This window comes from Nelumbo lutea, chromosome 1, assembly GCF_056320005.1.
Source record: "Nelumbo lutea isolate HS-2025 chromosome 1, American lotus-T2T, whole genome shotgun sequence".
NCBI lineage: Eukaryota > Viridiplantae > Streptophyta > Magnoliopsida > Proteales > Nelumbonaceae > Nelumbo > Nelumbo lutea.
Window position 1 is genome coordinate 38,939,558 of NC_142684.1, and position 26,287 is coordinate 38,965,844.

A 26,287-nucleotide genomic window follows, 5' to 3' on the forward strand; every position below is an offset into this window, starting at 1 on the left:
TTATATAAAATATTACAATTATATAATATATCATATTGAATAGCATATAAATTTGTTTTTATTATTATATAACATAAAATATTATTTATAATATATATTATAAGTATCATATTATAATATTTATACATAATACATATAATATAACATAAAATTAAGAGAAGCAGCCCAATGCACAAGCCTCCCACCAATGTGAACTCCTCTCTACACAATCTGTTTCCAAGATTTGAACCTTGAACACCCAAGTCATAATGGAACAAGAGTAACCCAACCATTGCGCCATATATTATTACCCACCCTCAATATAACAAAAAAAATGTACATATAAAACACATATTTAAATATATACAGGTCAGGCCGGGCCAATCCTGTGAATTGATTCTGATCTCTTGCAACTCTACAGAGCATCTAAGTTCAGAAACCAGAATTTCCATTCTGAATCTGTTTCCATAACAAGCATCAGAATATTTAGACTAGGATATAACAGGATCAGAGCCCATTGGAGCTAATGACATCAACAACTCATACATAGAATGCAATTGACTCAAATCTGTCGACTGTAGTGACACCCTGTACAGCTCCTTCAGCTTCCCAATATCTCCATATTTACTATTCGTTGAAGCTGTCTGGGTAGCAGAACACTTGTTTGCATTTCCTGATAGGCCCACTGCTAACATCTTCTTCAGTACTTGTCGTAATTGACTCCAAAACTTGGTATAAACTTCGGCATGGTCATTGCTCAAAGAATTTGCAATAGAATCATCAAATATATGACGACCCTCAAGCAAGTGAGATAGAGCCAATTCCAGCATCTGGAACACAAACAAGATTGGTTATTATCAGGATTCCATTATTTAGAGTGCTGAGTAAATTAAATAAAGAAAATTCTGCCACCATCTTACATGCATGCATATTCATTTGTAAATGTTGGAAATGCCCAGGCAAATCTACCCTTTCAGAGTAGTGCGGGTGCTTCTGTGAGAGCCTATACATATAATAGCCTAAACTCAGATGCGTACATTTGGTTGTATACATATATTAGCTATCCAGGCAGCAAGACAAAAGTTAAGCAACAGGATGCCACCAAATTGCCTATGCGTCTAGGAAGGAGCTCAGGCCCCACTAAGGCATTCTTGAAGATGCACATTTATCTACAATGAACCTGATGCTGCTTACAGAAATAATGTCTGGTAGACATTGGAACGGGACCTTGGATGACAACCCATAATTTAAATGAGATTTCAGGCTGGGCCAAGAAGCATGGTGGCTGCAAGTGCAATAGAATACCTCATAAGTAAGTTTGATAGAGCACTAGATTGCTATATAATCTCAAAGATCAAACTTTTTCATCCCCCATAGAAGAGACCATTCAGGTTCATAAAGATATGGATTTGGTCCCTTGATTGTGAGGAAGATAAGTGTTGTTGGGAACAAGAAAAAGGGGGATCTAATACCTGCAAATGTCAAGGAAGATACGCTATCTCTGCCTAGACACATTTTAAGATAGGTTAAAATTCTTTCCACAGCAATCTGATGAAACTCCTGGGAGCATGCATGTACTGACTAGCTACACTGACAGCAATTGATATATTAGGGCTAGTAATGCATGAATAGACAATAGTAACCTACCACCTAGCTAATAATATCATCCAACATCTTAAGTCCCTCTCCACCACTAGTATTCAACCTATGGTTTTTTATCAATTGGGGTATCCACAGGCTTGACCCCTACCTTCTGTCTCCTATAGGTTAAGAACATTGACGCATTTGGATAAAAAATATCTCATATTTTGACCTAGACACTTCAATCACTAGGAAACATTGAAGCCCTACCAAGTCTTTTATTTCAAACTCCTAGTGTAAGAAATACTTTAATCAATCCACCTAAGTATAATCATTACTAATCACCACAGTATCATCAACATAAACAATGAATACAGTCAACAAAATATCTGCTACCTTGATGGATAAGGTATGATCAAACTGTAACTGAATACATCCTGTTTTTTTTTTTTTTGATAAATGAGAGTAATTTTATTGAAATAAAATCAGAAAAACAAGCAGCCTAAGAAGAGGCACGAGATGTTACCTCCCCCAAGGACTGAATCATAAAAACTAAAACATGCCCAAACTTGAGATACAAATTACAAAGTAGCCCAAAACAGATCACCCCTTGCTTGGCCAGAGAATCGGCCATTACATTTGCTGATCTGCTAACCCACTGGAACCTAGCAGTCATATTTCTTGTCATCCATTTAACTTTCTTTAACAGATCCCTGTAGCCCCAACAAACTGTGTCTGGGCTATTCAGTCAGCCCACTACTACCTTGGAATCTCCTTCTACTAACAAATTGTTCACTCCTAATCGACTAGCCATCTGTATGCCTTGTACTGCTGCTAGCAGCTCTGCCCTTACATAATCGCCTTCACCGACTGGTCCTGAGAAGAGAGACAACGTATTGCTGTCTTTCTCTCTCAAAATCCCTCCAATTCCGGATGGCCCTGGGTTACCTTGGCAGCTGCCATCAAAGTTCAATTTTACCACTCCATCCGGTGGGGGTTTCCATTCAACTTGTAATTTGTTCTTAGTGGAGACTGTAGAAGCCACTGCTTCCCAATTTTTACTTAAGTCATCAAAGGAGAAATCTGCCAACAATTGTGAAGATTTCAGCCATGAAATTGTCTTTGTCAATATACATTCCTCGACTTTCAGCAAAACTTCTTTCCTTTTCTTGAAATATTCTAGCATTTCTCTCTTCCCATAAAATCCACAAGGTGGCGGCTCTGATACATTTCCACATTATCTTCCCCCTTTTCGCCAATCTCCCAAGAGAATCTGGAGTGAACAGCAGCTTTACTTCAGAGGGCAAGTTCCACCTACACCCAAATAAAGAAACAACCCAATTCCAATTATTGGCAGCAAAGGAACACGATATCGGCAAATGGTTACAGTCATCACCCTTCACTTTACACACAAAGCACCAATTTGGGGACAAACACAAAGAAGGTTTCTTCTTTTGCAAGTTTTCCACAGTATTGATCTTACCATAATAGGCTTCCCAACAGAACACTGCTACTTTGGGGGGCATTGGCCTTGACCAAACCTCTTTACAGGGAAAATTTGAGAGGAAGGGTTAGAGCAAAGGGCTTTAAAGAAAGATGCGCAAGTGAAAGAGCCAACCGGGTTTAGAGACCAGACTCTTTTGTTCGGGTTAGTGGGGTCCAGGCACACCGAATCTAGAAGCAACAACTCTGAGACACAAAGAACTTCTTCATCCCTTAACCCACTCCAAAAACCCAAAATTCCAATTTAAAGCCAAAGGGCAAACTGGGGGGGGGGGGGGGGAAGGAACCAAGAAATGAGTTTCTTTTTAAAGAGGGATATGGAATAGAGAGAAGGGAAACGGTCTTTTAGGGGTTGAGTGCTCACCCAAGTATCTTCCCAAAAAAGAATAGAGTTTCTAGAACAAGCATCGTACCTTACAAACCTGAGGAAATTAGGGAGAATGCCAGAGATAGCCTTCCAGGGAGTTGTGAGCAAAGCCCTTCGGGATACCCCCCGCATCCCAACCTCATTCAGAACAGCCATGGATACTTTTCACTACTTCATTCCACAACCTCTCCCTCTCCAGGGGCCACCTCCAAAGCCACTTACCTAAAAGAGCCTCATTCTTACTCACCACGTTCCCTAAGCCTAGTCCTCCTTTTTTGCTCCTACTCACCACCTCCCACCTAATCAAGTGGTCTTTTTTCTCTAAACAAGTTCCCATAGGAAGTCCCTCATCAGTTTTTCCAACCCCTTTGCCTCCCTTTTAGGAATTCTAAAGACTGGTAGGAAGTATAAAGGCAAGTTGGGTAAAGTTGTTTTAATCAAAGTAACTCTACCACCCACAGAGATGTAGTTCCTCTTCCAAGCTGCCAATCTTTTTTCAAAATTTTCAACCACCGGATTCCAAAACCTACTTTCCTTTGGATTTGCACCTAGGGGAAGCCCTAAATAGGATAGAGGCCATTGAGAGCAAGTGCATTCTAACAAGGCTGCTATAGACTCCACCTCCTCTCTACTCAAATGAACCCCCACAACACAACTCTTCTCAAAATTTGCCTTCAAATTCGAGGCCTTTTCAAAGTAAATTATTAAATCCTTCAGATTCCTTACCTCTTGTCAAATCACAGCCTTCATAAAGAAGTTGGAATGTCTCTTGTTTCTCAGTCAGTGAGTCAAATTATGCTTTGGCATAATCAGTTAGGTCATCTGTCTTTTAGGTCTTTAAAGAATTTGTTTCCCAGTTTGTTTGAGTCAATCCAAATGTCTAGTTTAAAATGTGAAAGTTGTGAGCTTGCAAAGCATTGTAGAACCACCTATTCTTTGAGCAATAAAAGAAGTACTATTCCTTTTGAAATTGTGCATACTGATGTTTGGGGACCATACCACATCACTACTATGGGGGGTCATCGATACTTTCTGTTGTTTGTTGATGACTATAACCGTTTCTCATGGGTTTATCTTATGCACTCTCGAGATGAAGTCCTTACCCTGACTCGGAACTTCCATCAAATGGTTTTGATCCAATTTAGAGTCAAAAGATCAGATAATGCCAAAGAATATCTTGCCAAACCTTTGGCCTCATACTTCCTTGACCATGGGGTTATTCATTAGAGCACTTGTCCTCGTACACCTTAGCAAAATGGAGTTGTTGAGAGAAAGAATAGGCATATATTGGAGGTAACTAGAAGCATTATGCTAAACTCCAATGTTCCTATACATTTCTGGGGAGATGATCTTTCCTGGATCATCTCATGTACATCTCTTCCCCCCCCCCCTTTTTTGTCCCTTTTGAATATAATAGCTACCTTTAAAAAAAAAAAAAAAAAAGAACAAAGAGGACAATAGAAATAGGCTTAGTTTTGAGGGTGTATAAATTTTAGAACGAAATCTATGCATAACAAAAACAAAAGAAATCATCAAGAAGAGGAGAAAACTGAACAGTTTGATTCCAATAATAAAGAGGTCACAATTGATGAAACTCATGAAAATTGAAAATTCAAATGATTTGGAGAGGGTGTGATTGTGTGAACGCAAAGGTGGAGGTAAATATGTTGGGGATTTTGGGCAGATTTGTGCAGATTTAGTAGTTGTTTTTGTTTATTATTTGTTTAGATAGGAAGTAGGGACCATAGCACACTTGTTGAGTCCTTTTTGAATGGTTATTTTAAGTTATTTATGCAGTGTTATGTGTTAGCCGCCCTATAAGGGCATGTTAGTCATTGTACCCTTTTTTAATTAAAAGGGACTTCTCTTTCTCTTCTTCCTCTAGAAACATTTCTTTTCTTTACAGATTCTTTGAATCAGCAGTTTTTTACTTGGTACCAAAGCAAGACTAGGGTACTACGCAATCCTAGATCAGCCGACTACATGAGGAGATAAAGGGTTGATCGATCCACTTCAGACTGCCCAGGTCTTGGATTTTTTGGTGGGTTTTCAGTCATCAAGAGGTGATCTATGTTTTGGCATCAAAATCAAGAAGAAATGGAGTGGGGGGAAGAGCCCTAGTCAAGTTGGACTTTTTATTTTTTATCTAATATTGGGAACTTAGACCTTTTTGAACTTCTCTAGGTTTTATATAGGGGGTGGTTTGGTTTCTAGCAGTTTATGAACCATCTGGAGTGATCAGTTCACTTTTCTCTCCAGTGGGAGAAGGTGGGAGAAGAGGTATTTCTCTCTGGATAGGTTTTTCTTCTTCCGAAAAGATTTGTTACCCTTGTGTGTGAGATTGATTTGACCTTGGAGGCTTTCTACCTAGTTATTTCTTGTTTTGAATTGTTTAAAGTTGAAATCAAGAGTTGGAGTACTAAGCAGAAGTCCACCGGTGACATGGGTTTGGGTGTAAGAAGTACTAGTGATACTTTTGGGTTTGGAATTATTACCATAATAAAATTGGATGGTACAAATTATTTAGAATGGGAAACCGGGGTACATCACTAGGGAGGAAAAGAAACTTGATACAGAATCCTCCCGGTGGGTACAAGAGAATTATATGGTGATGTCCTAGCTGTGTAATTCTATGTTACCTCGCATTGGTAAAAATATTTTGTGGGCTAATACTGCAAAGGAGATTTGGGATGGAGTGACTAAAACCTATTCCTAGTAACAAAATGTAGCTAGAGCTTACCAGTAAGGAATCAGGTGATTAATACAAAATAGGGAGATAAACCACTTGCTATGTATTTCTCCATGCTGAAAACACTTTGGCAGAAGATAGATCACTTAGAGATTGTGGTTTGAGAGTATGAAGGATGCAGCAACCTATCAGAAGTTGGTGGAGAAGAATAGGGTCTTTGAGTTCTTGGCTGGACTGAACCTTGAATTTGATATTGCCAAGCAACACATCCTTTCCAGAGAAATTGCGACTCTTTCTCAAGCCTATGCCTTTGTTTCTGGAGAGGAGAGAAAGAGGAATGTCATGTTGAGACAATCTGAGATTGACCAGTCAGCTATGATTAGTACAGTCAAATCTAAGCCAAATGGAGATAGGGGGAGTAGTGAGATTAAGAGGGAGGATAAGAATGACTTGGTGTGTGACTATTGCAAGAAGCCTAAGCACACCAGAGACGCTTGTTGGAAGCTCCAACTACATCTCATACCAGCTCAGGTCAAGAGCAGGAGGGGAAATGCAAATGTGGAAATTACAGGATACTCTTCGGGACCTCTTACCCAAGCTGACTTGAAGTCTGTTGCAGTCTTGCAGTAGCAGCAATTAGAACTGAATTGGAGAAGTATGGATAGCTTATGAGCAAGAAGGATTCAGTTAATTCTAGTTCTTCGAACGGGCAGTAGAATGCAGGAGCCAGTCACACTACTTCCTTTGCTCATACAGATAGTTCATATGCGGTTGCAAATTATGTATCCACCTCAAGTAAGGAGGGACCTACCTAGATTATAGACTCAAGAGCATCTGAGCACATGACCAATATATCTACCATTTTCAGTTCTTACCAGTTGTGCTCTAGTAGAGAAAGAGTCTCTACGGCAGATGGTTCCCATATTCCCATTGCTGGGAAAGGGACAATTAGAATGACTGATGACAATACTTTATCCTCTATCTTACATGTCCCTAGACTCCATACCAATCTTATTTTTGTGAATAGTCTGATAAGAAATTTGAATTATTCAATGACTTTCCTTCCTGTTAATTATGCTTTGCAGGATTTGGAATCGAAAAGGAAGATTGGGAGTGGTCATGAGGTGAATGGAATCTACCTTCTGGATGAGATTTCGAGACATCAGAGCCACCATGTTAGTAGCAATAGTAGTAGTGGATCAAAGTCAGTGAGTTGAATTATTCTCTGACATAATCGTTTGGGTCATCTTTCTTTCAGTTCATTGAGATGTTTGCTTCCAAAGTTGTTTGATTCTTTTCAGTTATCTAGTCTAGAGTGTGAAAGTTGTCAGTTGGTAAAGCATTGTAGACATTCTTTTAAACCAAGTAATTAAAAAAGTTCTTTTTCTTTTGATATTGTTCACATTGATGTATGGGGACCTTATCATATTTCTTCCATGGGTGTTATCATTATTTTCTTTTGTTTGTGGAAGATTACACACAGTATTCTTGGATATATTTGATGAGATCACGTGATAAGGTACCTATTTTGGTGTGACAGTTCTACCAAAAGGTTTTTACACAATTTGGAGTGAGGACTAAGGTTTTCATATCAGACAATGTTAGAAAATACTTTGAGAAGGATTTGGCCACATATTTTTTGGAGCATGGAGTGATTCATCAGAACAGTTGTGTATATACACTACAGTAGAATGGGGTAGTAGATAGGAAAAATAGACACATTGTAGAGGTGGCAAAAAGTCTTATTGTGTGTGCTTCAGTTCTTGTTCGTTTTTGGGGGGATGCAATTCTCACGGTTGTGTATCTGATTAATCGTGTGCCTTTACACATTCTGGGGTTTAAGGTGCCATTCAGTCTTCTTTTTCTAAATGGGAAGAGATTTCATATACCTTTGAGAGTTTTTGGGTGTGTTTGCTTTGTTCACATTCTTGGTCCTCATCGTAGGAAATTAGATCCTAAGGGCAAGAAATATGTTTTCCTCGGGTAGGATCAAAACCAAAAGAGGTATTGTTATGATCCAGCGCAGGGGAACAGGTTTGTCACTATGAATGTTACCTTCTTTGAGTCTACATTCTTTTTCTCTAGTGGTTCTCCTCAGGGGAAGTGTTTTGGGGAGGAGAACTCATAGTTGATTCCTCTTCCTGTTTTATTTGTTCCTCTTCCTTCATCTGGTCCGTTAGTTCCACCTATTGTTCCACCATCAACAGCTCCAGTCCCACTGTTTGATCCACTACGGACAACCTTACAATTTTTTCAGCACCAAAGCAAGAAGAGGGCTGACTCCACACATGCTCCAATAGAAGAACCTGCACCACTCTCCATCAATCCATTTGAGATTCTAGGTCTGGCTGATACAGTTCCAGCTATTTCCCTTGAGCCTATGCTTGTTATTTCCCCTAAAATCCCATTAATGATGTTTCTATACCTAACACTGATGTTGCAGTTGATCCCATTGATCTTGATCTTCCCATTGCACTCCGCAAGAGAAAGATCAAGTATACAGCCCATTGCATCTCACACCATCTTTCCTATAGTGCCTTATCACCTTCCCATTGTGTCTTCCTTTCTTCCTTGGATTTTGTGTCTATACCCAGGAATATCAGTGAGGCTCTCTCCAAACCTAAGTGCAAAACAGCTATGCAGGAAGAAATGGAGGCTTTGGTTAAGAACAAAAAATGGGAGATAGTTGACATTCCTACAAACAAAGAGACAGACGGATGTAGATGGGTGTTCACTGTGAAGTATAGGGCTGATGGAAATATAGAGAGGTACAAGGCAAAGTTGGTTGCAAAAGGGTATACACAGACCTATGCTATTGATTACCTAGAGACCTTTGCACCAATAGCTAAGATGAGTTCAGTTTGAATTCTCTTGTCTCTAGCATCTACTTATTGATGGCCCCTCTACCAGTTTGATGTTAAAAATGCAATCCTTAATAGTGATTTGCAAGAGGAGGTATATATGGACATTCCAACTGGTTTTTATGAAAATGTTAGTGAGGGAAAAGTTTGTAAGCTGAAGAAATCATTATATGGTTTGAAACAGTCACCTAGGGCATGGTTTGATAAGTTCAAAGGAGCACTTATCCGGTTTGGATACACACAGACTCAGTACGATCATACTCTCTTTGTGAAAAGAAGAGAAGCACTTGTGTCAATACTAATTGATGCACTCAAGAAGTCAGTATAGAAAGAGTATGAGATCAAGGATCTAGGTGAGCTAAAATATTTTTTTGGGGATTAAGGTTGCAAGATCCAAGCATGGGATATTCATCTCTCAGAGGAAGTATGTGTTGGACTTACTGTAGAAAACTAGGAAGCTAGGAACTAAACCAGTTGATACTCCTATTGACCCGAACCATAGGATTAATGCTTTGGATGGTAAGTTGGTTAAAGATGTGGGAGATATCAAAGGATGGTAGGCAAGCATGGGATATTCATCTCTCAGAGGAAGTATGTGTTGGACTTACTGTAGAAAACTAGGAAGCTAGGAACTAAACCAGTTGATACTCCTATTGACCCGAACCATAGGATTAATGCTTTGGATGGTAAGTTGGTTAAAGATGTGGGAGATATCAAAGGATGGTAGGCCAGCTATTATATTTATGTATGACACACCCAGACATTTCCTATGTTGTTAGTGTTGGGAGTCAGCATATGCAGACTCCTCGGGTTCAGCATTGGGAAGCCATTGATAGGATATTTGCATACCTGAAGAAGCACCTTTGCAGAGAGATTCTATTCTTAGACCATGGGAATTTAAAACTGGAGTCCTATACAGATGTAGATTGGGCAGGTTGTCTAGATGACAAGAGATCCACATCAGGGGTATGCACCTTTGTGGGAGGAAATCTAGTTTCATGGAAGAGTAAAAAACAATTAGTGGTGGCTAAGTCAAGTGCAACGACTGAATATAGATCTATTGCCCATGGTGTTTCAGAGCTACTTTGGGTTAGATCCTTGCTGAGTGAGATTGGGATAAAAGTTGAGGAGCCCATGATGTTATATTGTGACAACCAAGCTGCAATCAATATTTCTCAAAATCCAATTCAGCATGACAGGACAAAACACATTGAGGTTGATCAACACTTTATAAGAGAGGGTGACAACAGGAGAAGTTTGCCTGCCTTATGTCTCCTCTGAATTACAGTTAGTTGATGTCTTCACCAAAGGAATTGCAAAGAACAAGCTTGAATATGACCTACACAAGTTGGGAATGTGTGACACTTTACTCCCAACTTGAGGGGGAGTATTGAGGATTTTGGGCAAATTTGTGCAGATTTAGTAGCTGTTTTGTTTATTATTTGTTTAGAAAGGAAGTGAGGACCACAACACACTTTGGGTCCCTTTTGAGTGGTTCTTTTAAGTTATTTATGCAGTTTTATGTGTTAGCCGCCCTATAAGGGCATATTAGTCATTGTACCCTTTTTCAATTAAAAGTATAAATACTAGTGAAGAGGGCCCCAGAACTGATTTGCTCTCTCTTTCTTTCTCAATCTCTTCTCTTTCTCTTCTTCCTCTAGAAACATCTCTTTTCTTTACAGATTCTTTGATTCGGTAGTTTTCTACTAAATAAAATCCTGGGCTTGCGTTTCTTAGGACAAGAAGAATTTGCAAGAAAATTTACAAGACACCAGTGACTGAGATTGGTGAAGCTGTTGTTAAATTAAAAAATAAAAAGGATGAGGATCAAGGTTTTTTGAGTTTAGTTGGAGTGTGGGGGTTGATGTTAAAAGGGATATAGAGCAGAATTCCATCCAGATTTTTTAGGAGAACGCAGTTTTAGAGTTAGAAAGAATCAATCCCAAATCATTGGAGGAGCAGAGGCTGGAGAAAAAGCTTAATGCAGTGAGGTGACTCAGAAATAAGAAGAATGTTCACACTGTTCAGCACAGTTGTCAAGGCGGCGCCTAGGCATCTAAGTGCTTTTTGGGGCTCACCTCGCCCAAACACCATGAGATTATATATAAGCTCTTTAGTTGTTATAATGTTTATTATATTTTGACTGTATAATAGTAAGATAAACATGATAAACTATATCGTTCCTTTTATTTCTTTCAAAAAATTATATATTTTTTATTAGTTCCTTATGTGGTTAGAGTTTTGACACCTATTCGAAGACTAAAGAAATGTGGATCACTGTCAGGGTTCAAGTGATACAAGTTCAATGAAGGGAATATGAAGAGTAAAGTTTTCTCCAATTTAGAACCTCAAGGAGATGAGGTTTCAAGCAAAGCCTGAGAAGATTTCACTTGGAGTTTTAGTTTTGAGTGGTTCTTGTGGTGTTGCAATTAGTACTTATAGCATAAGTAGCTCACCAAACACTGCAACACAAATAAGTACTTAAAATAATTGTAAGTTGTTTGAGAAAGACCTCCCCAAACACTAATTAGTACTTAATTGAAGAAGTACTTAAAAAGAAGTGCTTATGATAAGTACTTAATTAACAAACCACTTATTTGCTAAACATAGTCTGAGGTGCTCAGTGGAAGTGGTTGGTTGGGTTCACTTTTCTTTTTCTTTTTCAGCTGAAGTTGTAGAAGTGTATTTTTTTTGGTGTTATTCAGTGGGGTGTCTGGAAGTGAGATTGGTGGTTGGGTTTTCTTCCTTGGGGTGATGCCTTATCACATTTTTTGTAACTCTCTTCTTTCTTTCTTAATATATTCTCTTTTTTATTTATTTTCAAAAAAAAAGCATTCTTCACATTGAATTAGATCAGTGGCCAAGAATAAGATGCCGCATGACATAATAAAACTCAAACTAAATTCATCTTTTCCACAAGGGCAAAAGTTCCCATGCAGTCTATATCATATGCTGAAGTGTATCCCTTGGCCGCCAATCTTTATAGCTTTCCAAGGTACCATTTTCCTTGTATATAATAGGGACCAAATAAGTATCTCAAATAAAAATGAGCAACGGATGGCATATATATTAGATTTGGGTCCAACATGTTAGGGTTCTACTTCTTGCAAAAAGGAGAAACTTGATGAAGACCAAAGAAAGAGAAAAGAAGAATGATGACAAAGAAGGTATGTACAGTCTTTTTGCTATTTTTTTGTTTCTTTCTTTTTGTTTTGTCTATACTCGCTCTCTCTGTCTATCTATATAGCAAGGGGCTAGAAAGGATTTAGGGATTCAATTAATTCTATTGTATGGTCTTTCTAGTTCATCTTTAATGTATGCATTACCTTTTCTTGAAAACAAAACAATGGGCTAGGAAGGATTTTTTTTTTTTTGATAAATGATTAATACTTTATTGATATCAATGGCTTAAATCAGTACAAGCATCCCTTTGAGAGGCACGGGTTGCGACCTACCCCAATTTTAGAACAAAATAAACAAATTAAAAGAAAATTACAGCTAAACCCAATATAAAGTATCCTTGTTTGTCCCTTGTTTAGCAAGACAATCAACCAAAGAATTTGCAGATTTCTGGCCCAGTGTACTCTTACATTCATGTCCCTTGTTTACCATTTGAATTTCTTGATTTCATCTCTGTAGTACCAAGGAACAAAATCCGGGTTTTGTAGCCAACCCACCACCAACTTGGAATCTCCTATTATCAAATTTACTAGGCTAAGCTGGTGAGCAATCTGAGTTCCTTGTAATGCAGCAAATGGACTAGTAAGCATTTAGGGATAATTTTAGGACTAAATAAAAGAGTAAACAGAGGTTGGAAAGGTTTTAGGACCTTGAGAAAATGGAAATTTTAAATAAATATGTATAAGTGGAATTTTCTAAAGAAATTTTGTAAACATTTTAGAATGATGGATTGTATGCATGATTTCAAGCATTTTGAGTAAGTTTTCCACAAAGGACAAAAAAACTCCTTGAGAATAACCACCAAAATCCAATGAATTATGATTTAAATAAAATTTGGCATAAAATTTGGTAGGATGAAAAGTGATAGAAATCTATAAGATATCCAAATATGGGAGAATTCTGATATGGTTTGACAAGGATGAAAAATGACTGAAATGCAAAAGTCAAGCGATTTTATGTTTAACTAAAGAAAATGTACCTAGATCAATTTTTAGTCCTTTAAAGATAATAAACTCTTTTAATGAATAATTTATGGATTATTGATGACTATAATGAACAATTGAAGAATTAGAAAGCAAGAGAGAGAGAGAGAAGAGAGAACCTAGAAGACTAGAATCATTCAATGGACACCAGGCATCTCTCTAGGTTTATGGGTTCATTCTCATTCACCATAAGCATAACATGCAGAAAAATCACTCATATATCATTTCATTACAATTTATCATGTTTTTGCAACAATATACATAAATGTACTGTCTAGAGTCAACTAAACTCCTTGAACCATGAAGTTCAAAATTATGATTCTACCACACTAACAAACATAAAGAAAATAACTCTAAAAGCAATATATAGAATAACCAAAATATCATTACTGTAAAAAATAAAAAAATACTTGAAAATCCAGAAATTTCCAAATCTGGTTTCTTTTCTCATGCACTACTCACACTTCACATGACATGGGTACCTCACCAATCCCACATCAGGCATTTGGCGACATAGTTGTCAAGGTGATGCCTAGGCAACACCTAAGGCAATAAGGCATTCTTGGAGGGTTGCCTTGCCCAAATGCCTACAAATTTATATGTAGACACCACATAATATTTTTATATTTTGTTATTAGTAGTATAATAGATATTATTAGACTAAATTATTCATATTGTGGGTTTATAGTGTTAATATTATTGTTCTTATACCAGTTTCTTTTTATTATTTTCTTACTTGCTTGGATTCAATCGGCAGACAATTCATGGCATAGTCTTGAACACTTTAGGGCTTTAAAACCTGAATTGATAAGGAAGAAACACTTGAAGATTTTATCCAATTGAAACACAAGAACAATAAAGGCTCATCCCTTATGTTTTGTATGTTTTCTTTCATATTTTTCTTCTCATAAATATGTTGATTTTCTATCTTTTGATACGGAGTTTATACTTATTTCTTGAGGATTATGGTAATGATTAGTTAACGATACTGCTTATTACTATGAAACCTAGGGAACTACCCTAGGATTTATATTTTTTTATTAAAAATAAGAACTCATTGCCTAGATGCCTAAGTGTCTGCCTAGGAGACTAGGCGCCTTGAAAAGTATGTTTTACAATGCCTCACACCAAGGCATGCCTCAAGTTTTATACCTCTAATAATATTGACATTTTCTAAAAACAAAGGTATCAATCATGAAACTAGGAGTTCCAATAGCCATGTTCTCAGGGCCAGTTGGAGGAGACTCCCTGAGAACAGAAGTGTTCGCAGTAGTGGAAGGCATCCAAAAGGCAAAGCAAATGAACATTCAAAAGCTATTTGTGGAAGGAGAGTCCAAACAGGTGATTACCTGGTTACAAGATGGGGGGTCAAATCTGTGGCTTTTCAACAATGAGAGATTTGGAAATAGTTGTTGGGTGTGTTAAGAGATTTTTTATGTAGCAGATGCCTTAGCTAAACAATGGGTGGAGAGAGATTCATTATGGGCACAACTGTAAGGGATCAGATTGTATGGGAGAGAGATAAGAGGCTTTATCCCTCACAGTGACTGTATTAATGTATTTTACCATCCTTCTTCTTAATTAATAAAATGTTAAGTTATTGATCAAAAAAAATTGACATGCATTAAATAAAGACCAATATATAATTGCTAAACCATTATGGTATTAGAAAACTGACAGAGAACCAACAAGTTAATGGAACATACTGTGTTTGAGTGGAAAATGTCTGAGAGATTCAATGAAAGAGCTGATCTTTCCATAAGAATAGTCAGGTACATGATGGGATGTGTCTTTGCTCCATAAAAATCTATCGATTTCTGCCAGTTCCTTTCAGCCAAAGATGCATACTGCTTAACCTTCTGAAGACTGTTGCTCTCACCTCTAGATGGATTAATGTGCTTATGATCTGCATTTGAAAACCTCAAACAACAATCCCTGTGGTAGCAAGCAAGTTGAAAATAAGCATATGCAGCCTCCTGTTTGCGCAGTTCACCCAGTGATTCATACATATATACAGCCTCCCTAATAGCATCATTGGCTGAAATCTCATGTTTCCTCAGTTCTTTCCTAGCTCTCCTATCAAGAGGATTTAGATGGCTTAAAGATAGATGTTCAAGAGTTCTGTTTTCATAAACCTCTGCAGTAATATCCTCTCTGGCCAAAAGCATACCGAGCCTCAAATATGTATTAGCAAATTGTGTATATACCTCATTCCTCAAGGTGCTTGACACTGATCCTGTGCCCTCCCCTAGAGCATTCAACTCTGACCTGGCTGCACCATAATATCGTAGTGATTCACAGTATTCAAGCTTTGCAGTATTAAGAGCTTTGTTATATGCATTTTGGAAGATCACATGTGCCTTGAGATTTTCTATCTTCAATACCATTTCTTCTGCCAATGCTCTTCTGCCATGACCCAAGTTGCATTCAATTAATATAATATTAGTATGGTCAGAAACTTCTCTGAAGGCTTTTATAGCTTCTGCAAATGCTAGTTCAGCTTTGTCCAAATCTTTTCTTTCAAGCCTCTGTCGACCTAGTTCATTACACACCCATCCTTTCTTTTTAAGTACAGATTGTAATTCTGCTAAACCAGTGGGCAGGCCATCCATTGCTTGTCTAGCCGCATCATAACAGCTTATGGCAGATGAAAGATTGGAATCTTCATCTGCAAATACAGGCCCTTGAAGAAATTTGAAAATTCCACCAGTTTTCTCTTTGGATGCTTCTTGAGTATTAGTTTCAACATCAGTAGCTGCTAAAGACCCACTATCCTGCACTTCCAAGGGACCCTCAACTATAGAATTAGTGGTCCAAGATGCTTCACCTAAATTATTTGTTATTGTTTTAGAATTTTCAACAGATTTGTTACCACCTTTATTGTTAGGTAAACATCCACCTTCGAAAGCATTCACAGGTTCTTCCTTGCTCTGAACATGGCTATCATCCAGAGTTCCAACAAGAGCATCTTTAGATTTCTTTGCATTAAGTCTTTTACTCTGTTTTCTACCATGAGTTAATGGTTGGACATCTCCAGTGCTACTGCTTGCACTGTTACCACTGCTTGCCCTGTCACTCTGGCAACTGCAGTTTATCAAGGAACAAGTACTGCAGTTTTGCTTATATTGTCCCAACTTCTTTTTGAGCCTTTTTACCTCCTTCATAACTTCAGATGGCATTCTCAATTTGCGACTACAAGGTTTGCTTTCTGGGTGTATTGGTATTTCTTTACCTCTTACCATGTGGTGCTCAACATACACATCCCCAACAAGTGTCCACGCCTTGGCCCAGAAAAGGTAAGGGGAAGAGCAACATTCAATAGGAAGGCAATCTCCGGTGAAATCAGAATGCAATTGTTTGTCAAGGAATGGTCTTGTCTTTCCACTCAAACTACCAAAATTTGATTGGGATGTGCTAATTACCATGGATGAGGTAAACTGTTCTTCTTCAATATGTTGGGGCATTGATCCATAAATAGAACATGCCAAGTCTACAACCTTTAGAGTTTGATGCAATTGCCCATCTTCTTTATAAGCTTGCCCAAGAAGCAAATAAGACTCTCCAAGTAAAAGAACAAGTTTCCACAACTTGTGGTCCATTTTCAATCTTGGAAGCCACTCCCGAATATCACAAACTTCAATACAATCAGTATCACCACAAGCACATACAGTAAAGGGGGTAGATGATCTTTCCTGGATGCTGCTACCATGATCAATCAGCTTTAATTCAGTGTCCTGTAATTGACGCTTCCACCTGAGAGACTTGATAGCTTGAGATACATGATGTATTGCAGCTAATCTCGAGGAGATTGGATCAGCAACAGTTTGAACCATATGTGCAGAAGCTGAAGCCATCTCACATACTGCAAGGCTATCTTCACTGCAAGAACTTGGCACAGTTCCTTTTGAACCTCCCCCATCCATTCTTTGTGGTGCAACAAATTTTTTTGGGCTAAACAGATTTGCTTCTAAAGTCATCTTCAGAGAGGGCTCCCCTGACAGTGAATCTTGAAGATTATTTCCATCTTTAGATGAAGGGGTCTGTGCATCTTCTGCAATTTGAGAACATGATTCATCATGGATTAATGATCTAGTCATGCCTAGAGAGAAGTCAGAGGGTTCATCTTCTGCATCAGTAACTGTAACTTCAGATTCAATAGGAACAGATTCAGATGTTAAATCAAGCTCCTCATGGTATTTCAAAATAAACCTTGCAAATTGTTCATGAGCAAATGCACGAACAACCTATTTCACCACCAAATTAATTGTAAGTATAAAAATCATCTTTCAATCCAATAATTTTGGAAAAAAAATCAACCAAAAAGAAAACAGCATGACCAATATAAAACATATCCTGGAAAGCAGTAATACCAGATGATCCTGCTCATCCAAAAAATCCAGACATTTTTTGAAAAACCTTGCACACCTCGCCCTACCATTGGCACCCTGCAGTAAAAATAGTCGATCATCAACTAGAGTTAACCATATCCTATAGGGCAAAGAATCTAAAATGACAGATATCTGATTCCATACCCCTGAAAATGATAGTCTATGAGCAACTCGGTACAGAAGAGTCCCCAATGAAAACAAGGAGTCCCTTCTCCCTCTATGCATTATAGATGACAGGGAGCTAGAGCTTTTATCATGGTTACTGGGTGAATGGTTCTTAGGGAGAACAGAAAGATCAAAGAGTTGGATAACATCCTCTCCAGCACTTTTATACAACTGAAAATATTTAGTCAACATAAGAATCATGAAAGTTACAAATTGTAATAAGCAATTTAAAATACATCCATTTCCATATCCAGATAAAAACCAGGAAACAGTACCCAATATGCACCAGGATCTTGCTTGCAGTTTTCCTGAAGGAACCTCAAAACTGAAAGGCCATTTTGTTGGACAATATGAGGATGGAATGCAGGTGTGCCATCTTCAGAGATGCCCTTAAGTAAAAAAATATCATCTGTTTTAAGAAGCTCATAGCCTTGGACAACACCATTTTGATGATAACAGATGGCCAATTCAGGAACACTTGCCATGACATTGTCAAGCCAGGCTTCCAGCCAAGTCAATGGTGTGACCTGTAGATGAGAAATACAATGAGAAAGAAAAGAGACATAATATCATTGTATACAGCAAGATACTGGTTACCTGTCGTGCAACGTCCCACAGATGCAAGCTCACAGCAACATATTTCTCATTACTAAATAAAAGCAAGTCACTTCCCAAAAGCATGCGAAAGTTGTGAAATTTCCAAAACAAAACTCTTAGAAAATCATCACCACCAACCCTCCTGTACTTTTCAGATTCCTGCACTGTGCATCTGGGCTTTTCACCAACTTGTGAAGCTTTCTTGACAGCATCACACCTGCTATTTCTCTTACTTTTCTTACCACCCAAAAAGAAATCACCCTGATTCCCTTGTGGATACTGTGCATGGCCATTTAATCCTTCTCTCTGGCTGCCACCACCACTCTGACCAAGAACCTGTGATGTATCGCCTTGATTTGGAAGAACAGGAGAGACAAAAGATCCCTTCGTAGAGTCAAATTGTCCTGGAAAAATGGTTGGGTTTGACTCCTCTTCGTGTGGGACATATTTACCTGGTGGGCAATCACAAGCCTCCATTCTGACTGAATGCATGGCAAAATTCAGAAAGAGAGACTGATCAACACATTTAGATTGATTGCTATGTCTTCTAACCAATTTTTCTCCCTCCTCAACATCAGGCCTGCAAATGTTCAGGAAAAATTGAAGGATGTGTGTTTGCAATTACAAGCTGAACATGCAAAAAAGCAGCTTCTGTTTATAAGGCATACCCTGTATTAAGAACAAGAGTCTGACCAATACGATGAACTGCAATAGATAAACGAGCCTTGGAGTAGGGCATCTTAAAGATCTGCTTCAGAATATCAGCTGGAGCAATGACATCTATCTCATCGCCATATTCCACTAGACCAGATACAGCAAGCATCTCACATTTTCTAGCAAGATTTTGAGTGATAGCCCCACTTTCCCAATGAAAATCTGTTGACATCAATGAACAAAACGTAGCTCAAATATTAGAAGTTCAAGGAAAGAAACAAAGAAGAGAATGATTTAGTTAAATGGTTCCCTAAAAGGTAAGGAAGTAGAAGCAACAAGTGGAAAATTAGTTAACTAGCATTCTGAAGCTAGCAAGTAGAGTATATATTAACCTATGATACTGGATACATCTCCTCTATAAGAGTGCTGTATCATATCAGATGCTTAAATTTTTGGTGTAGATTTCTTATCTGATACCTTGTCCAGTCATCATTTTGCCATATCCAGGTAACATAGATACTAAGTGGAAGGATCGTGCAAAACTCACAGAGGAAATGACAAATGATCCAAATTGGAATAAAGTCATAATCATGCAAGAAATTATTTATGTGCTAATAATTGAACAATCGGATAAGGCATTAAATAAAACAGATTGGCAAAAATAGGATCCATGTGCTGTATCATATCAGATGCTTAAATTTTTGGTATAGATTTCTTATCTGATACCTTGTCCAGTCATCCTTTTGCCATATCCAGGTAACATAGATACTAAGTGGAAGGATTGTGCAAAACTCACAGAGGAAATGACAAATGATCCAAATTGGAATAAGGTCATAATCATGCAAGAAAGTATTTATGTGCTAATAATTGAACAATCAGATAAAGCATTAAATAAAACAGATTGGCAAAAATAGGATCCATGTAGCCAACCCTATATAGTTGGGATAAGGCATGCATGATGATAGTTATAATTCAAAATACACAAATTTCTGCCATCTATTGGTAAGAGGTTTGCATATTTCTGTTTGTCCTTTATTGACCGGGTGCAAAAGATGTACCAAACACCCTACATTTTCCTTCTGCATCCTCCCATTAGTATCAACAACACTTGGTTGCCTTCTAATGTAGAAAGGAATTAGAAAAGAATCCTAATGCAGCTGGATGCTTTAAGAGGAAAAGTCAAAGAGTTGTTCAAAGTTTTGAATGTGTTTGACAGATTGAGGAGGGGCTTTTTTGGGGTTGGACCAAATAAGAAGGTGAAGAAAACCAGGAAGGGTAACAAGAAGATTTCAGGGGAGTACAATTAAGGTGATGGAAAAGTTTTGTGTTGTAATGCATCGTGATATCTGGGGTTATTTTGTCTTTATATTTTGGAGTCACCTTGTTTGCCTTCTAAGTTTCGAACTACAAAATAATTCATTATATAAACAAAAACTAAGATTTAACATCACATCCGAAAAAAATTTCAAGTTGACTCAAACTGGTCATCAACTCCATTAGGTGTGCAGTAATGTTGCTACTCCACATACCTACAATATTGTTGTCAATTCTTCACATTAAAATACCCTCTTATACTCTACATAGTGTCAGTAGCTTTATTGGTCAATTCTCTAAGAAAAACTCCTATTTGAGGGTATTCTCCATAATTCCATATCCATATCCTTATTCATAAGAAGACGCCCTATCAGAAGCTTGTCCATAGAGCCTATAAGTATATGGTTAGGATTAAAATGCCCATAGGCATGTGATGATGTAGAACTGGAAGTGCCCCACTCAGTAGGACTAGAAGAGTTGTTCATCCCTGCTAAGCTAGTTTTCTGACATGGTCTTTTCATAATTGGCTCCCATTGTCTTGTTTTTTCATTAATATTGCCTTCTAGAAACACAAGAAGCTTGGCTATAATCTTGAGTAGCATGATCGAACCTTGACTCTCCAATTGTTAGGTTCAAAGGTCTCTGATTTTCACTCCCATTATGTTCTTGGATATTTACCCCCATCACCACTTCACCTCCATTTTTTCCATCATCATCATCATTGTTGAGAATACTTTGTAAGGGCAATATTATCTTTTATGTTCTTTTGTATTTGGGCACCCAAGGGCATAGTTGTAATATCTCATGCTTAATAGTAAACATAGATTGCTGGTTTGATGGTGTGAACAGTAACTCACACCTTCTCTTGGACACATCCCTTTCTCTTTTGCCTCTTCTTCTTCTTCTTCCTTTTACCTTCCACACGTGTAACTTGGTATTAGAGCTCATTGAGACTTGAGGGAGTTTCTACTGCTGACCTTCGTTCCAGGGGAAAACTGCTGACACCAAACTGCCATTGGATGATGTCAGCAGTTCGTATAGGTGGTGGTGGCACTGATGTGGGCGCCAGCAGCAGCAGCAGTAATTTAGTGTTCTCAGCAGCAGCAATTTAGTGTTCTCATCCTATCTTATCTATTCGGTATTCAGTAGCAGGGACTACTAGGAGTCTTATCTATTCAGTGTTCTTATCTTATCAGTTCAGTAGTATGGATTAGTAGGGAGTCTTATCTTATCTTATCAATTCAGTAGGATAGATTAAGGGAGTCTTATCTTATCTTATCTTATCAGTTCAGTAGGATAGATTAGTAGGGAGTCTTCCTAATTAGCAAGGAGTCTTCCTAAAAGTAGGACTCTTATCTCTTGTAATCTCCTATTTAAGGAGCTGAGAATATTGAATAAAGGCATCAAAAATTTCAGTCAAGAAAGAGAGCAAGGAGAGTTAGGTGATCTCTTGAACAAATCACCTTTAGGGCGGCAAGATAGGTTCTTTAAGAAAAGGGAGGAACAAGAGAAAATAGGAGATTTTCCCCGTGGACCGACCCGTGACGAGATCCTATTCTCGGGCCCATAACAATTTGGTATCAGAGCAAGGCGTCATGGGTGACCTTGAGCAGTTGACGACTAGGGTTCATGAACCGGAGCTCAAGATCGTGAAAAACAGCACGGAGGTGCGCGAGATCAAGGATGACGTCCGAAAATTAAGGCGATTGATGGAGTTGTACTTTTCCAGCAAGGAAAAGAACCCGGAAGGGGCTACAACCACAACCGGCCGCCGACCAGACATGGCAGAATCGTCGGGCGAGCAGCAGGTCGTTGCCCTAGCGCAGGTTAGCAACACCCAGAATGTCCCGATTAAGCAGGAATCCAGTGTCGTCAAGGTGTCGCAGAATCTTGGGATTGCATATCTTCAAGTTGTTGCAGGTGTTGGGGCAAGTGCTGGTGAAGGAGCTTGTATGCCTCATGTTGTGGCTGCAAATGTTGCAAAAGAGTGTTTGTTAGCTGCAGTCAGATCAGATCCTAGGGCTGCACATATCTAGGTGAATCTTGCTAATGCATACTATTTGGCTGGTGATCATAGAAGTGCTGGAAAGTGCCTAGAGAAGGCAGCAAAACCGGAGCCTAATTGCATGTCAACTTGATATGCTGTTGCGCTTCATCGTATCAAGGATGCAGAAAGGTCTCAAGATCCCACTGAACAATTTTCATGGGTTGCGAATGAAATGGCTTCAATACTCAGAGAAGGGGACTCTACAACAATTGAGCTTTGGATAGCATGGGCAGGACTTGCCATGGTTCACAAGGCTCAGCATGAAATTGCAGTAACATTTGGAATTGGACATAATGATTTGACGGAAGTGGAAGAGCGAGCTCTGTACACACTAAAGCATGCAATAGAAGAGGATCCAAATGATGCGGTTCAATGGCACCAGCTTGGCCTTCACAATCTTTGTACTCTACAGTTCAAGACATCTCAAAAGTACCTTAAGGTTGCAGTTGGCCACGGCAAAGAATGCAGCTACGCATGGTCAAATCTTGGTATATCACTACAGTTGTCTGAGGATGAACCCTCTTCATTGGAACCCGATACAGGAGGGCAAAATCATTCCACCTATCCGGGATTCCTTTGACTGTGTTTCAAGACACCCATCCTGAATTCGAGCTTGAGGACAAGCTCGTAGTCCAAAAGGGGAGTAATGATGTGGGCGCCAGCAGCAGCAGCAGTAATTTAGTGTTCTCAGCAGCAACAATTTAGTGTTCTCATCCTATCTTATCTATTCAGTATTCTTACCTTATTTGCTGTCAGTAGCAGGGATTAGTAGGAGTCTTATCTATTCAGTGTTCTTATCTTATCAGTTCAATAGCATGGATTAGTAGGGAGTCTTATCTTATCTTATCAATTCAGTAGGATAGATTAAGGGAGTCTTATCTTATCTTATCTTATCAGTTCAATAGGATAGATTAGTAGGAAGTCTTCCTAATTAGCAAAGAGTCTTCCTAAAAGTAGGACTCTTATCTCTTGTAATCTCCTATTTAAGGAGCTGAGAATATTGAATAAAGGCATCAAAAATTTCAATCAAGAAAGAGAGCAAGGAGAGTTAGGTGATCTCTTGAACAAATCACCTTTAGGGCGACAAGATAGGTTCTTCAAGAAAAGGGAGGAACAAGGGAAAACAGGAGGTTTTCCCCGTGGACCGACCCGTGACGAGATCCTATTCTCGAGCCCATAACAGGCACTCACCAATCTGGTACAATTTTATGCTTTAGGGGCATTTTGCGTGATTCCTAAAGCTGCATGAAGCCTCCATGATTTTTCGTGGTATTTTATATTCAAAAATGGTAGAAAATACAAGTTTGACGTTTTGAGTGTTGTGTATATGAGGTTGTTTCTTTCTATGAGACCTGGTAAGATTGGGTCGTTTTACATCTCCAGATTAACAGAAAGTGATCCCATCTTTTTCTAAGCCCTAAATAGTTTTTGGAAGATTTTTTTCTATCCCTTTTTTGCAGCCAGCTTATGTTTGGCCTCCTTGTGCCTCTAAACCAAGACTAAACCTAGTTGGCTGGGTCTATTGTTTGCCCGTTGGTATTTGAAGTGTTATCGGGCTGTCAAGAAAGTTCTTCATGAGCTATGGATTCGTCCAAGGATTTGCAGGTAACCTTTAGTTGTCTAGCATTCCTATCAGGAGTGTTGATACCTTTGGTGGTATGATAACTACCATAAAACTTGATTGGACCAACTTCCTAGAGTGATCTCAACCTGCCAAACTTATTATTTGTGGAAGAGGTAAGATGGTTTACATTACAAGCAAGGAGGCAAAGCAAAAACCTGAAGACCAAAAATTTTCCAAGCGGGAACAGGACAATTCGATGGTAATGTCTTGGCTGGTTTGCTTATGCAGTTCCATATAGCCCATAACTACATGTTCCTCTCCACAGCCAAGAAAATTTGGGATGGGGTTACTGCCACCTATTCCTAGGCAAAAGACACAGCCCGGGTTTATCAACTCCAAAGGGAGGCTTGTAGTATGCATCAAGAGGAGAGAATAGTAGCTATGTATTTTTTTTCTCTACAGTCACTTTGGGAAGATGGTGAGTAATACCGGAAATATGTTGAGAAGAACAAAGTCTTTGATTTACTTGTTGGATTGAATCCTGAGTTTGACTTCACCAGGCAATATATTCTTAGTGTTGTTTCCCTTGCAGCCACCTACTCCTTGGTGCAAGATGAGGAGAGTACAACTGCTATGATGCAGCCTACTGTGGTCGAGCACTCAACCTTTATGTTTTTTAAAGCCAAACAAAGCATAAGTAAGCAAATTGCCAATGAAAAGTCTTATAGTTGTGAATATACTAAGAAACCTAGGCGTACTAAGGAAAAATGCTAGAAGCTGAACCTACATTTGAAGCCTGATAGGTTTAAAACTGGAAAGAAGGGTAATGCCCCATTTAACTATTGTTGGTGTTGATGCTTCGTAATCTACTATCCTGACCTTTCCTCATGGCTCCTGTGATGTAACGGATAAGCTTAGAAGCCTCCTAATGCATTTGGAGAAGAATGGAATGTCCACTTCTATTGGTTCTAGTGATCCTTCCAGTGCCTTTGCTAAAGCCTAAAACAGGTATTGCACTTGCTTGTACTTCTTCCCCTTTTTTTCAAGAATCAAGAAAAAAATTTCATTTCACTAAAAGAAAAAAGAGTTACATCCTAACATCCTTGGTTGTCTAGTTGATGCACCACATACATTCCAAAAACTTCAAATTGAAAAGGATTCAACATTACAAGGCTGTAATTCAAGGATATTCCAAAAAATTTTCCAACAAATCAGCCTTGGAGACTTGATTGAAATCTGGAAATCTGAGAACCCATTCTGAAATCAGATTGGTCACTGCAGCTACCATATATTCAATGTTATTCGACCTATTCTCAAAAACTCCTGATTCTCTCCCTCCAAATAGACCAACATACTGCAAAAGGGACACAGCTCCAAATAATCTTAGCTTTCTTTCTGCTGAAGTCGATGCATGGAATCCACTCACCCCAAATAGAAAGAAGAAGAACTTCCATATGAAGCTTGCTATATTGCATGAGAACAAATGGAAGACTTTCTTTTTTTTTTTTTTTTGATAGATAAAGGTAATGATAATTTTATTAATTAAAGAACTAAGTATGCATCATACAATTCCCCACTAAGAGGCGCGAGGTGCAGCCTCCAAACTATATCATAAAGCTTACAATTGAGCCCAAAAGAGCTGAGTCCTATGTACTCCTTGTTTAGTTAGGAGGTCTGCCAGCCCATTTGCCGATCTTCTTTCCCATTGAACTGTGACTGAAATATTTGAAGTCAGCCACTTAAATCTTCTCAAAGTCCCCCTGTACGGCCAGGCTGTCGTCTCTGGTTCTTTTAGCCATCCAACAACCAATTTAGAATCACCTTCAATCATTAAATGCTCCACTGCCAACTCTCTTGCACATTCTGCTCCTTGTAATACAGCTTGGAGTTCTGCATTTACTGAGTCTCCCCGCCCTATAGGACCAGAAAATAGAGCTACAATCTGACCCTGATCATTTCTAAAGACTTCCCCTATTCCAGATGGCCACGGGTTGCCCAAGCTACTGCCATCAAAATTTAGTTTAATGACACCTGCATCAGGAGACTTCCAATCCACCATTGGCTTGCTTCTGACCGCGGAACTTTTAGCTAATTGTTCCCAACTTCTCCTTATGTCATCAAAAGTGTAGGAGGAGAACAGATCCAATGATTTTACCCAACTTATGGCCCTACATAAGATACTTTCTAACACACAAGTTTGACCCCTCTCCTTGTCATTAAAGATTCTAGCATTTCGTTCCTCCCACACAGTCCACACCAAAGCAGCTCTCGCACCCCTCCACAAAACTCTTCCTCTTCTCTTTGGCCAAATGAAAGTTGTAGGATCAAAAAGATTGCAAATCTGCACCGGTTCTGTCCACCTGCAGCCAAAAAGATCAAAAAGCTTTTCCCAAAGGCCTACAACAAATGAGCAAG

The 26,287-nt window shown here is 38.7% G+C and overlaps 1 protein-coding gene across 3 annotated transcripts in view; it reads right to left on the reverse strand.

The window, feature by feature from the left end:
- Window positions 1–260: 260 nt before the first annotated feature.
- Window positions 261–26,287, reverse strand: part of LOC148874337 (erythroid differentiation factor-like protein) — a 38,943-nt gene continuing 12,916 nt past the window's right edge. Inside the window, exons 3-10 of one of the 3 annotated variants that reach the window (XR_016101786.1) lie at window positions 18,962–19,169; window positions 18,294–18,873; window positions 17,972–18,223; window positions 17,676–17,867; window positions 17,514–17,588; window positions 14,850–17,387; window positions 900–982; window positions 673–809 (exon numbers count right to left, since the gene is read on the reverse strand). Coding sequence is in view for 2 of the 3 variants with exons in the window: in XM_088952984.1 (XP_088809110.1) it covers window positions 471–809; window positions 14,850–17,387; window positions 17,514–17,588; window positions 17,676–17,867; window positions 17,972–18,223; window positions 18,294–18,873; window positions 18,962–19,169 (4,184 nt within the window). In the remaining variant the exon portion in view is untranslated. Of the gene's footprint in view, window positions 810–899; window positions 983–1,003; window positions 1,265–14,849; window positions 17,388–17,513; window positions 17,589–17,675; window positions 17,868–17,971; window positions 18,224–18,293; window positions 18,874–18,961; window positions 19,170–26,287 lie in introns of those variants that run through there. The other 2 variants (XM_088952984.1, XM_088953067.1) reach the window with 2 other exon arrangements.